The 12,790-nt window shown below is 34.1% G+C and overlaps 1 protein-coding gene across 1 annotated transcript in view; it reads right to left on the bottom strand.

Moving 5' to 3' along the window:
- ednraa (endothelin receptor type Aa) overlaps positions 1-7,200 on the bottom strand; it is a 37,720-nt gene extending 30,520 nt beyond the window's left edge. Inside the window, 2 exon segments of the mRNA NM_001099445.3 lie at positions 3,695-4,175; positions 6,965-7,200. Coding sequence (NP_001092915.2) covers positions 3,695-4,105 — 411 coding nt within the window. The 5' untranslated portion in view covers positions 4,106-4,175; positions 6,965-7,200.
- Positions 7,201-12,790: the final 5,590 nt, after the last annotated feature.

Genomic DNA, 12,790 nt, shown 5'->3' with positions numbered 1-12,790 from the left:
AGGGGGTGGGACTTTCCTTTTGAGCATCATTCACATTCCCTCATACTAAATTAAAGGTAAGAGTGGCATGGTAAAGAATATTGTTGCTGAAGCTGGCAAACTGATGTCAACCACCACTCTGAATGCAGAAGCAAATGATTAGTCTTTTATTACAAGTTAGCAAAAAAATAAATAAAAATCTGTGTATTAACTTGCATGAATTAAATGTGGACCTAAAGAATAACAATGTGTGCCAGTAAAATAAACAAATATAAATGTTGATTTCACACAGGCTTTAACAAATTTTAAAGCCTGAGGTAAAATCATTTTAGGAGAATTATGTTCATCTTGCAACAAATTCTAAAAATATTCTAAAGCATCTTTGTTATGATATATTTTCTTTCTATTCCACCATAAATAATAATAAAAGATAGTGCAAAAATGTTTTAATCACCCAATTAACAAAGAGACTAGACAACTATCTCATTTTTTTTAGCAGAAATTCAAATATGTTCTTTTGATGTGGCTTATTCAAGTCATTGCATCCGAATAAAGTAAGCCTTATCTAAAGCCTTATCTGACTAAATTAAGACACTGTCCCATCGCTGCCCCATCTGCTAGCAATAGAGGCCTCTGTTCACCGTCAGTTACTGTCTTCACTGACAAGCGGAGAATTCGACAAGCGATATTTGGCTAGCGATGAAGCAACAGTCAGAACAGAGCCGTTCATTTGGATGACGGCCCTTCAATCCCATGTTTACTTTACCAGGCCATATCCCTGCTGCTCTCATCACAAAAGCCTCAGTAACCGTAATAGGACGGCCCTGGAGATAAACTCTGGATGACCACATAATTGTACTTCCCTGTCCCGTGCATCTAAACCCCCTCCCGACTTCCTCTGCCAGCTTGTTCACCCTTCCTGCCCTTAAGTACTCGCTTTTGTATTCCAGCCTGGTTTGGGAACAACATAACGTCATTCTAGGGATGGGCAATATCTTATTGTTAATAATCGTATTGTTGATTAAGAAAAAAAAAAAAAACAGACTTGTCATAAGTAAATCAATAAAATATACAGTTGGTCTGTGCCATGATTTATAACAGCACCACACGTGAAACTCCAAAAAAATCTCTAAAGTTTTGCTTTAATGATCCTCTTTAAAGATTTACTGTCATTCTTTTACTTTAAATTCAGTTGAGTGTTTGAAATTACTTCGTTTTGCGACCAGGCGTTTCATTTCAGGAAGTATCAGGATTTCTTATCAGGATCATACTATGATACTATTTTATAGTATTCAATACAAGTATAAGAGCTAGATCAATTAGCATTTCATAATAAATATACAATATCTAGGACGATTGAAAGCAGTGGACAATTGGTGAAGTTTTTTTTTTACTCGTTGCTGTCACCACTGGCTTGCATGGTTCGGGACTTGTGGAGCAGCACATCGATAGATTTGCTCTTCAGTGTTTGAACTCTCAACAGTAAAAATTAAACCACACTGAACTGAACTAATCTGAAATTTAACACTGAAAACTGGACTGACACTGTTTCAATTTAGTATAATCTTCTATGTGAAGCTTCTTTGACACAATCTACATTGTAAAATGAATTTAATTAAATTAAATTGGTCATCAACCAACGTGACAGTACCATTCCGTGGATCAATTGGTACTGGGCCACATAAGAAATCACAATTTTTTTTCTGTTTTATTTATTATCTTAGTCTGAATGATCTCTTATTTAAAAGAAAAAAAAAACAAAAAACTGTATTCTCTCGCTGGCATTGCCAGATGTACGATAATTGTCATATTTGTACAATAATTTTGACCTCTGTACGATTAATAATGAAAAAAACCCTATAATGTACCATAATTTCAGAGTTTTATGGCATTTAAACAGAATTTCATTGTAATCATAGGGCTTCTATACTTATTGATCTAGCTGCATCTTTTGTCTACTGTCTGTGAGGAGAACATGGAGTTGGGCACGTTTTCTCTGTCATCTTGTCACATCTTCTCAGCCAATCAATGTGGAGGATGACTCTGTCCCACGAGTTAAAGTTCCTGCTGCACGAGGCTGTGCTTAGGTCAATAGTTTTCAGGTTGAGGTCGATCGTTTAAGCAATAAAGTAAAAAAAAAATTGTGCTGAAAAGGAAAGTGAGAAAGATGGGAGTTTGCCCTTGATGTTCTCGTTTTTCCACATTATGTGAACGTGTTTTAAATAATCTCATCAAAACAAAGTCACAAAATTGGCTCATTACAGAGACTGTGAATGGGCTCATGCACACCTCGGAGTGTGTTAAAAATTCGGGTGGCAGCACTGCTTTCAAGCAAACCAGCACTATGTTGCCGTCTAATTTGTACCGCAAAATGAATCCCTCAACATCTGGCGACACGCAGGTATCCAATGACAGCGAATCGGATGTGGACTCTGAACCTTCCCACTAAGGTATGCTTATTTTATTTAATTTTATTTATTGTGGTAATTTGCACTTTGTTGAAAGCCCAAAATTAACCCACAAGCAGCAAAATGAGTGAGAAACAGATGACTTCGGAAAGTTCCTTTGCTAAGGAAAAAAGGCCAAGTCAAGGACTTGCGGACTGCCAAGGAATAGATCTGCAACCCTGTTGTCAACAAATCAGGTGAATCCAGCATGGCTGTGCAAGAAGATCTGATGGAGATCCCGAATGACGGTGGCCTTTTAGGGGCATTTTGGTGGTGCGTGGCTTGATTGCACAATCGACATGACGCGCTTGCACCTTCCAGACCGGACTCACCTAGTTGAATAAATCCCACGAGTGGTGGAACAGAAATAATCCACATATTGCCACAAGCATTTGTTTATTGTGCTCATGTTTGATCCATTTATATGTTTTTGTCACCTTTCTAATCATTTTTGTTCTGCAGCAGCAATAACACATCTTTATTTAGTAATCTAGATGTGTAGTTTATGCACAAGGGCGCCTTCTAGTGTCCAGTATGAATGAAACAGGAATAATATATTTCTAAAGGTGTTGTTGACTTTTCTACCAGATGTTAGTGACAACCAAATAAATCCTTATATGAAAATAAAACAAATCTAATTAGCTTACAACATAATGTATGTGTAATAAAATGAAATGACACAGGAAAAAAAGGATTAAACACACAAAGAAAGCGAGGTGTAGAAAGCTCAGACAGCAGCTGAAATCTCACAGAAGTTGTTCAGTAACCCTTTGCCCTTCATCATTGTTAATTAATATCAGCTGCTTCAGTCGATTACGATCAAGATGAAACCAGAGTGGACATTTCAGCAAGACAATGATCGAAAACACAGCCAAGGAAACTCACAAATGATTTAAGAAAAAGAAAATCAAGCTGTAGAATTGCCCAGCCAATCACCTGACTTAAATCCAATAGTAAATACAAAATAAAGATCAGATTGTAAATGAAACCCATAGAACCATCAAGATTTTTACACTCTGATGAAGTCTAGGGGAAGAAAAATGCACAATTTCAAGTCAACAGCATCTTTAGAAATATGTTTTCTGAGAAAAATGTATTATATATATAATATATAATTCTAATAATTGATCAAATGTTTTGAAAATATAATGGATACTTAGGAATTATATCATGATTAAAATCATTATCGCAAGAAAATAATGTGATATATTTTGAAGTCTGTATCACCATCCCTATATCATTTGTATTGGAAATAAAGTTGTGCCTACCTTGTAGACATTTATAGGGATGTCTATAGTGATGTAAATGAGGTCTCCAAGAGCCAGACTGGCGATGAGGGCATTGGGTCCGTTCCTCATACACTTATTCTGGTAAATAATCTTCAATAAAGTGGCATTACCCACTATTCCCACCACAAACACGATGCAGGAAATGATTGTGTTGATATACTTAAAATAAAGCTTGATGGAAGTGGGATCCCTACAGGGTGGATGCTTCATATTGAAAACCGAAGCGTCTTTTTTTGTGGGGGGCTGGAAACCCTTGAGTACGTTGGTTTTGGAGGTAGTAGAGTTTGGATATAAAGCATCCTGGGCTTCCTCTGTGCCATTTATCAGACATAATCCACCAGTGGCCAGAACGGCCATTAGCAGAAACAATTGTAGCGTCGTAACGGCCATTGCAGAACACTGGCCGCTCTTTGATTTCCAGATGAGGTGATAAGAGCCTGATTAGGGTTATTTAGCACAGCTGCGGGATAAGAAACAACAGGAGAGACATCAAAACATGCTGTGTTGTAAAGCAAGTCAGAGTTCTGTTTGTCACAGCACAAAATAAAGAGACATGCGGCCTCGGATTAAAACCAAATCAAAGAGAATTGCTTAAAAGTATAACGCTAACTTCAACACAACTTCAAAAGGGATTTAGTGGAGGAGCACAGATGGAGAGTGCCAGTATGAGTTACTGTCATGCTATGGGGACGAGATGTTGCCTTTCCTGTCATTCCCGGCAAGTACCCATCAGTGCTGGCATGGTGTTAGTGGCACAGCACCAAGCTTTTGTTTTTTTTATTTGTCACTATTTTTTTTCTAAATGCACCCGTTGTTCGACTTTCATCACTTTGGTTTCTACAGAACACATTCCTGCTCTGGTTTGCATGTGGATTTCATATTGCAGTTTGCTAAAGTTAACGTGAAAAAGAGACGCATGTTGTAATTTCACAATGAACTTTTAGGCTACTGGTAAATAAATCAAAAATCTTTTTCACAATTTTCACAGCATGTTTGATAATATTTTTTTATTCTGGAGAAAGTCTTATTTGTTTTATTTCGGCTAGAATAAAAGCAGTTTTTAATTTTTATGAACCATTTTAAGGTCAAAATGATTAGCCCCTTTAAGCTAGTTTTTAATTTTTTTCCGACTGTCTACAGAACAAACCATCATTATACAATAACTTGCCTAATTACCCTAGCCTGCCTAGTTAACCTAATTATCCTAGTTAAGCCTGTTAATGTCACTTTAAGCTGTAGAAGTGTCTTGAAAAACATCTAGTCAAATATTATTTACTGTCATTATGGCAAAGATAAAATGAATCAGTTATTAGAAATGAAAACAAAAACTATTGTGGTTAGAAATGTGTTGAAATATCTTCCCTCCTTTAAACAGAAATCGGGGAAAAAAATAAACAAGGGGGCTAATAAGTTAGGGGGGGCTTATAATTCTGACTTTACTGTAAATGCAATGTAACTTAGATTTCAATAAACGGACCATCAAAATAAAGTGTGACCTTATTTATTTATTTATTTATTTATTTTTGCTCTGTTGAAAACATACTTTAAAGAATGTTGGAATTAGTTTGTCCAACTTTGGTTGTCAATGCTAACAAGTTTCTAACATACTTCAAAATAACTTTTGTGTTTAACAGAACAACAACAAAAAGACAAGAAAGAAAGAAAGAAAGAAAGAAAGAAAGAAAATAGAAAAAGAAAAAGAAAGAAAGAAAGACAGAAAGAAAGAAAGAAAGAAAGAAAGAAAGAAAGAAAGAAAGAAAGGAAGGAAGGAAGGAAGGAAGGAAGGAAGGAAGGAAGGAAGGAAGGAAGGAAGGAAGAAAGAAAGAAAGAAAGAAAGAAAGAAAGAAAGAAAGAAAGAAAGAAAGAAAGAAAGAAAGAAAGAAAGAAAGAAAGAAAGAAAAAGAACAGGGTGAGTAAATGATATCAGAATTAGATACTAGAAATATCCCTTTGAACTTTTCTCCCTTCTCTGTGTCTTTTAAAAAACTCAGACCTGTATTTAAGGTCAATAATATAAGTTAAGGTCTATAAAATAAGGTATAAATAAGTTGACAATTAAAGAGTTTAAAGTTAAAAAGAGTTAAAAGTACATTATTAAATCAAGTTGTAGTGTTCAACATAACAAAGAACACCCCATTTAAAAAAATAAATACTTTTATCCATTTCTCAGTGAATATAGGCAATGTATTTTGGTGCATTTAAACAAAACAGATTTATTAAACAGATATATTTAATAAAATAATATTTTAGTCACCAAAAATATTTAGAAATTTAAAGATAATGCAATTAAATTCAAGCAAAAAATACAAATAAAATAAAAATATACCCTACAAAATTTCAACAAAATTTGTACATTTTTTGAGTCTCTTGATTTTTCCTCTTTTTAAAATGTGTATTTAATATTTTCTATAACATATAAATTTGGGTGCACTGGTTTTTGGACTTTTATCGTAAGTTATTTTGTTAGATAAGCTCCAGATTTGGCTTCAGTACTGACTAATCTAATGTGTATGCATAAATATAATATTGTATATTTTCCTATGAAAGAAATATTAATTTAAAAGATAGATTTGTGCAGGTTGTGGTTATATTTGCTGAGCACCATATCTGTTAGTATTATTTAAGGGTTGCATTTAATAAATGTACTTTTATTAATTTACATTTACATAGATTAATCAATATTAATTGATATCCAAAAAAGTAAAAAAATAACAATTTTACTAAAAATGGTTATTCTATCACTGCAACAATCCTGGTTCAGAACATTTTTAAGAGTGTAACAGATGTTGTCACATGTTTTTTAGAATATAGCAGCCATATAAATTTTATCACATTAAAAAGAGAATTAAACATCAAATCCATATTGAAAAAACTACTTTCTACCCACAAAGAATGATCTGAAACTCTTCCCCCCGAAACAAAAGTTCAATAATTGAATCCTCAAATAACAAATATAGCCTGTTTAAGCCCCGCGTAAGAATCACAAGTGAGAAAAGTTAATCAACTCTCATCTTGTTTGAAATCATCTGAACCCCCCTTTCATTATCTTGACAGCAAAGGAACACTTCAGAGCCAAGATGTGTTTCCTGTTCAAAGTCCCTGCCACCACCTGGTACACAAGGAACTATTTAGTAGACAGCCCTTCAAGTAGCATCTCAGTTTAGCATCAGCTAGGCACTAAAGGGATCCTTAACGGCACGTAAACTGCTACACTTATGAATTATAAATGTCTCCTGGTTTTTCACCTACCGCTCCTTAAATGTCTGCCTTCCCCAGGATCCCGTCAGTCAGTCAGTCAGTGAGTTAGTGAGAGACGAATATTCGGCTAGAGCCCCCCAGACATCTGTGTGGTATCATATGAGTAATTAACCAACTATCAAAGTCTAGCAGAATCCCATTTGGACGCCACGACGCACCAAAGCTGCTGTGAAGGGGCTGCGCATTCTGTCTCCAGCTTTTCCTGTAGAGAGTTGCTGTATGTGTGTGTGTGTACTTGTGTGTACGTGAGTGTTTAAGAGAGAGCACTTTGACGGGGTGGGATTGTAATTCTCCACCTCCCCCCTCGGCCGGGAGGGGGGCCCCAAAGGAAACACCAGCGCTTGCTGAGGCACAGCCTGCCTGACTGTCGACAGTCAGCCTGAGCTCGGGAAGCATCAGGAGGAATTACCAGTCCTCTCCTGAGGTTTGCCATCTTTGCCGTTTTCCTTCTCTTGCCCTGACAGAACCCCTGCCGCCGTGTCGTAACCTTCTTGATCAGCAGGGATATTTGCATCTGACAAAACTCACAAAAACTTTACAAAACTGCTGGCAAACTGATACTTACAAAATAGAATGGGTGTCTAAATGGATACTTTAAAAAAAAGTAGCTACAAACTGATGCTATATGATATGTAAATAAAATATTAATTGCTTAAAGTATACTTAGAACAATATATTTATTACTTAAGAAATAAAGGTAATGCCTCTTATAGACCTCTGAGCTTTTGGCCACTCCAGATGCACTTAAATATGTATGACCACACCAAGAACAACAGCAGTAAAGTAATATTAAAGTACCTTTTCTTCCCTATTTTTTATTTATTTAAATATTTATTTATTTATGTATTTATTTATTTTTCTCTACTTTGTGCACTAGACAGTATTTCTTACCAGTTTTTTAGTATTCAAAGACTTAAAATGTTTCTTACTGCATTTGTCATTTGTTAGTGTCTCAATTGTTTTGTTTAGTTACTATTCTATTTTGTATATTAAAAACCAATTAAAATGATTAAAAAAAGTTTAAAGTATACAAAAATCGAAGTAAATACAAAATACAACACATTAATAATAAATTCAGGTAAGACTTTATTTTATGGTGTCTTTGTTACATATGTTCCATGTACTCTATTTTGTACATTTAAATAAGCTTAACTGCATGCAGGTAACCGTAGACCTAACTTTGACCTGACACCTGACCCTAACTTTATTGATTATTTAATTACAATTACTCAGTTAAATGAATAGTTACACTGTAACAAGGACATCTTAAAATAATATGTGGCCTAAATTCATAATAAAACTCAAGCCATCTGACCAAACTACAACAATTGAATTATAAATAACACTGAAAGTACTAATAACAGCAAAATTAATCTTTCTTTTTTTTTTTTTTTTTTTGCATTGCTACAAAACAGCTTCACATTTCAGCAGTTAATTTCTAGAAGTGTGGCCATAAATGATAACTTTTTCTGATTTATTGTATTTCATGATCTATTATGAAATCATTTAAAACAATGGAGCAATAGAGCACATAATACATGTCTATATATATATATATATATATATATATATATATATATATATATATATATATATATATATATATATATATATATATATATATGTGTATATATATATATATATGTGTGTATATATATATATATATATATATATATATATATATATATATATATATGTGTGTATATATATATATATATATATATATATATATATATATATATATATATATATATATATATATATATATATATATATATATATATATTTATTTATTTATTTATTTATGACTAGAAGCACAAAATCTGTCTTGTGTTGCACAGATGTATTTTTTGACAGAAGCAAAAGTTTCATTAAATGGATAAAAATTATCACTTTTTTTTTTGCCAAAACTCGTTAAAATATTAAGTTCATGCTGTATGAAGATATGTTGTAAATTTCCAGCTCCTGATATACAGTTGAAGTCAGAATTATTAGCCCCTCATTGATTTTTTTCTTTCTTTTTTAAATATATGTCAAATTATGTTTTCCAGGGCAAGGAAATTTTCACAGTAGGTCTGATGATATTTTTTTCTTCTGAAGAAAGTCTTACTTGTTTTATTTTGGGGAGAATAAAAGCAGTTTTTAATTTTTTAAACACCATTTTAAGGTCAAAATCATTAGCCCCTTTAAGCTATATTTTTTCGATAGTCTACAGAACAAACCATCATTATACAATAAATTGCCTATTTACCCTATTCTGCCTAGTTCACTTAATTAACCTAGTTAAGCCTTTAAATGTCACTTTAAGCTGTGTAGAAGTGTCTTGAAAAATATCTAGTCAAATATTATTTACTGTCATCATGGCAAAGATAAAATAAATCAGTTATTAGAAATGAGTTATTAAAATTATTATGTTTAGAAATGTGTGAAAAAAAACCTCTCTGTTAAACAGAAATTGGGGAAATAATAAACAGGTCGCTAATAATTCTGACCTCATTCATACATTCATTCAATTTCTTTTCGGCTCAGTGTCTTTATTCATCTGAGGTCACCACAACGGAATGAACCACCAACTTATCCAGCATATGTTTTACGCAGCGGATGCCCTTCCAACTGCAACCCATCACTGGGAAACACCCATACACTCCCATTCACATACATACAGTACAGACAATTTGTCTTAGCCAACTATACCACATGTCTTTGAACTTGTGGGGGAAACTGGAGCACCCAGACGAAACCCACGCGAACACAGAGAGAACATGCAAACTCCACACAGAAATGCCACCTGACCCAGCCGAAGCTCAAACCAGCGACCTTCTTGCTGTGAAGCTATCGTGCTACTGTGAGGGCCAATTCTGACTTAAACTGTATACAAAAAATAAGCTTAAGAACTTAACTAAATAGTTGTCTCTTTATAAATTGTATATATAATTGTTATTTATAACAAGCATGTCTTTCTCTGGCTTTGCGCAATTTATCGCACGAAAGCAGATTTGAATTTTTCAGCTAATTATGTAATGCACTGAGCGTCCTAAATCACAATGGTGTAATGGTACACTTCAGGGACCATACTAGACTGATCACACTGGTGTGATCGTATGCACCAAAGAGTTAAAAATAACTCCAAATTACTTATTTACGAGTTACAGATTTAAAATGTAACTCTTTAATTTCTCTATATAACAAAATACATTTGCGGCCCTCTTCTGCACCTCTAATCTATATCAACAGCTCAGGTTTTTAAGGTCTCATGAAATAAAAATGAAATTGTATAGATGTTAGTAAAAGTATTGATATCTATAAGCTAGTGTGCTTCAAAGCAGGAACACAGTTTGCGTTTAGAAAACATAAAATAGATATAAACATGCAAAGCTTGGAGTTTGTCACTTTCAATTCAGATTGTTTCATGTCATCACATACTTTAATGTTTCTAATCAAATATTGACCAATCAAATGCTCTCTAGTATCTGACATGTCCTGCCCCCTTCAAGATGCTTCTCATTTGCTTTTCATTTGATGCGCTCAAGCTCAACCATTCTCAATGGCAGAGCTGTGATAAAACAAAATGCTATTGGCTGTTTTTTTCAAAGGGGAGGTGCTTCTCTATGTCCCACCCTCTCTTCATAATTCAGTTGAGATTATGTCAAACCTCCAATAAAAAATGCACATTTCAAAATACTTGCATACTCACTTGATCCACTACCACAGAGCTCTTTCCATTAGATGCAAAACTGACAGATATGTAATGGACGACTTTGGAGCTGAGAGCCAAGTATCCCTTGAACTTTCTCCGCCCAAAATATCCCAATGTGGGTGGTCAGACTCAGGGGAAAATGAACATAAAAGCCCACATAAGCCTTTGGCCCAAGCCTGCCTTACATAAATTGGAGCTATTTTGGATTCTTTTTCATTATGTGCCCTGGCAGCATGATGGGCTGACTTTAAGAAGGTCGATTACAACAACACGCTCATATAAAGCAAAGTTTCTGGCCGACTACATCACTGTCCATTATGCAACCTATATGTCTCTGCCCAGTAAAATGGGCCATTATCAATATGAGGTCTAAGTGCAGGAAGGCTGCTATCAGCACTGCAAACAGGCACCTGAATAAGCTGATGCAGCATCTGTACTTGTTTCTAATAAAACCTTCACCTTAATATCATTACAAGCCGCTGGGCTATGGTGATGTTTTGTATAATGATGATGCTTCCTCATTATAGCTGCTTTATGAAGTTGCGTTAAGATGTAGATGATTATCTCATCATGTTGTATTCTAGGATTGATTGGCTCTGTCTGCCAAGACGTAGGATGTTCTACTGATAAACATTTATTTACAAAGCACTAATTAGTTTGTGGCCTTCATATCTGACAGTGTATGTTAATTCAATCAAATATGTTAAGCCTGCTCTGGTAGTTTGCCTTGGTGGACATTCATCAGTGTTTCGTTTATTTGTTTGCTTGTGTTTGAATACACATATACAAATGCTGTCATTCTAAAGTTGTGGTTCAAAGGGTCAGTACATTATATGTTAATGAATCCATTAAAAGAAGTAATTAAGTAAGTAAATAGACATGTTTCAAATGAAAGATTATGGCAGAACGTTTTACAAAAAAATCTCTTACTGTTTTTACATTAAAAAATTTGAGTTGGCTTAAGTATTACATTTTTCTTTGTGAGTTAAAAAGAGTGTCTTGTGCTTGAATTGCTTATTTGAATAAGATTAAATAAAATAAGGTTTAAATAAGAAATACAGTAACACTAAGAAACTGTTATAATGTATTTGTATTACAATATAAAATACGTTTTCATTGTAAAATAATTTAAAGGTGCAGTATGTAAGTTTTACGCCCAGTGGTTGAACTAGGTATTGCATTCCTGGATTATAACAAACGCAGGTTGCCAGATGCTACCAACAGGAGCTGACTCTTGAGCCTAAAGACTGATTTAAGGCTAATTTAAACTGTGTTCTATATAAAAGCAATGGCATGTGATTGTAATATTTTCCATATTAAAAGGAGTTTTTGTTCAAATCAACACCTGAAATTTATATTTTAGAATCGACTTCTATTTCTTGCAGCTGAACAACAGAATAAACTGACAATAAACACCTCAGGTACACCTCATGTGCTTTATTCAGTGTTAAATGCGAACAATGTGAGTTTAAATGCCCTTTTACATTACATTTATTGCCATACAAGTGAAAGCAGCAGCTGATTCACCTAAGATCTTGGAAATCTTGGAAAAAAAACTTTTAAATTTTACTTTAGAACTGTGACAGTGTAAACCAACAAATATCAGTGATTCAGCATCTGCATTTAATAATGTTAAAGAGGTTTAATATGTATCAGATTATAAACCTTACCATTTCATTGGAGTGCACTGGGTGTTTTGTCTGATGTAAACAGCCAAATTACTTATCACTTTAAATCTCATCACGTAGTGTGTTGTTAGGACACATGGTTTCAATATAAGCTGCTCACCCAATGTTTACATTCGTAATATTTATTTTATTTGCAAATTAATAACCACCTCATGTGGAACTCTGAATCTGTATCTCATTTCAAAGCCAGCTACTGTCCACCGGCAGTCACATTTCGGACACGGATGCATTTTTTAAGAGCCTTCATGAATCAAATACGCATAATAAATTTCCAATAAGGAAATCCGGGGTGCTGAAATATAATTGGCTAAACTGGCATTGGGCAGCTTAAAGGAAGTTTAGTTAAAGGCAGTAAATGCACATTTTTAAAGAGAATATCTGACTTCAGCACAGTATTTCAAATAAGTGTTCACTCAGCATGTTTTTTTAAAT

Source organism: Danio rerio, chromosome 1 (genome assembly GCF_052040795.2).
Source record: "Danio rerio strain M-AB ecotype USA chromosome 1, GRCz13ab, whole genome shotgun sequence".
In the NCBI taxonomy this organism is placed as follows: domain Eukaryota; kingdom Metazoa; phylum Chordata; class Actinopteri; order Cypriniformes; family Danionidae; genus Danio; species Danio rerio.
The sequence above is the reverse complement of the archived record's forward strand: the minus strand, read 5'-3'. Positions and strand labels throughout refer to the sequence as shown.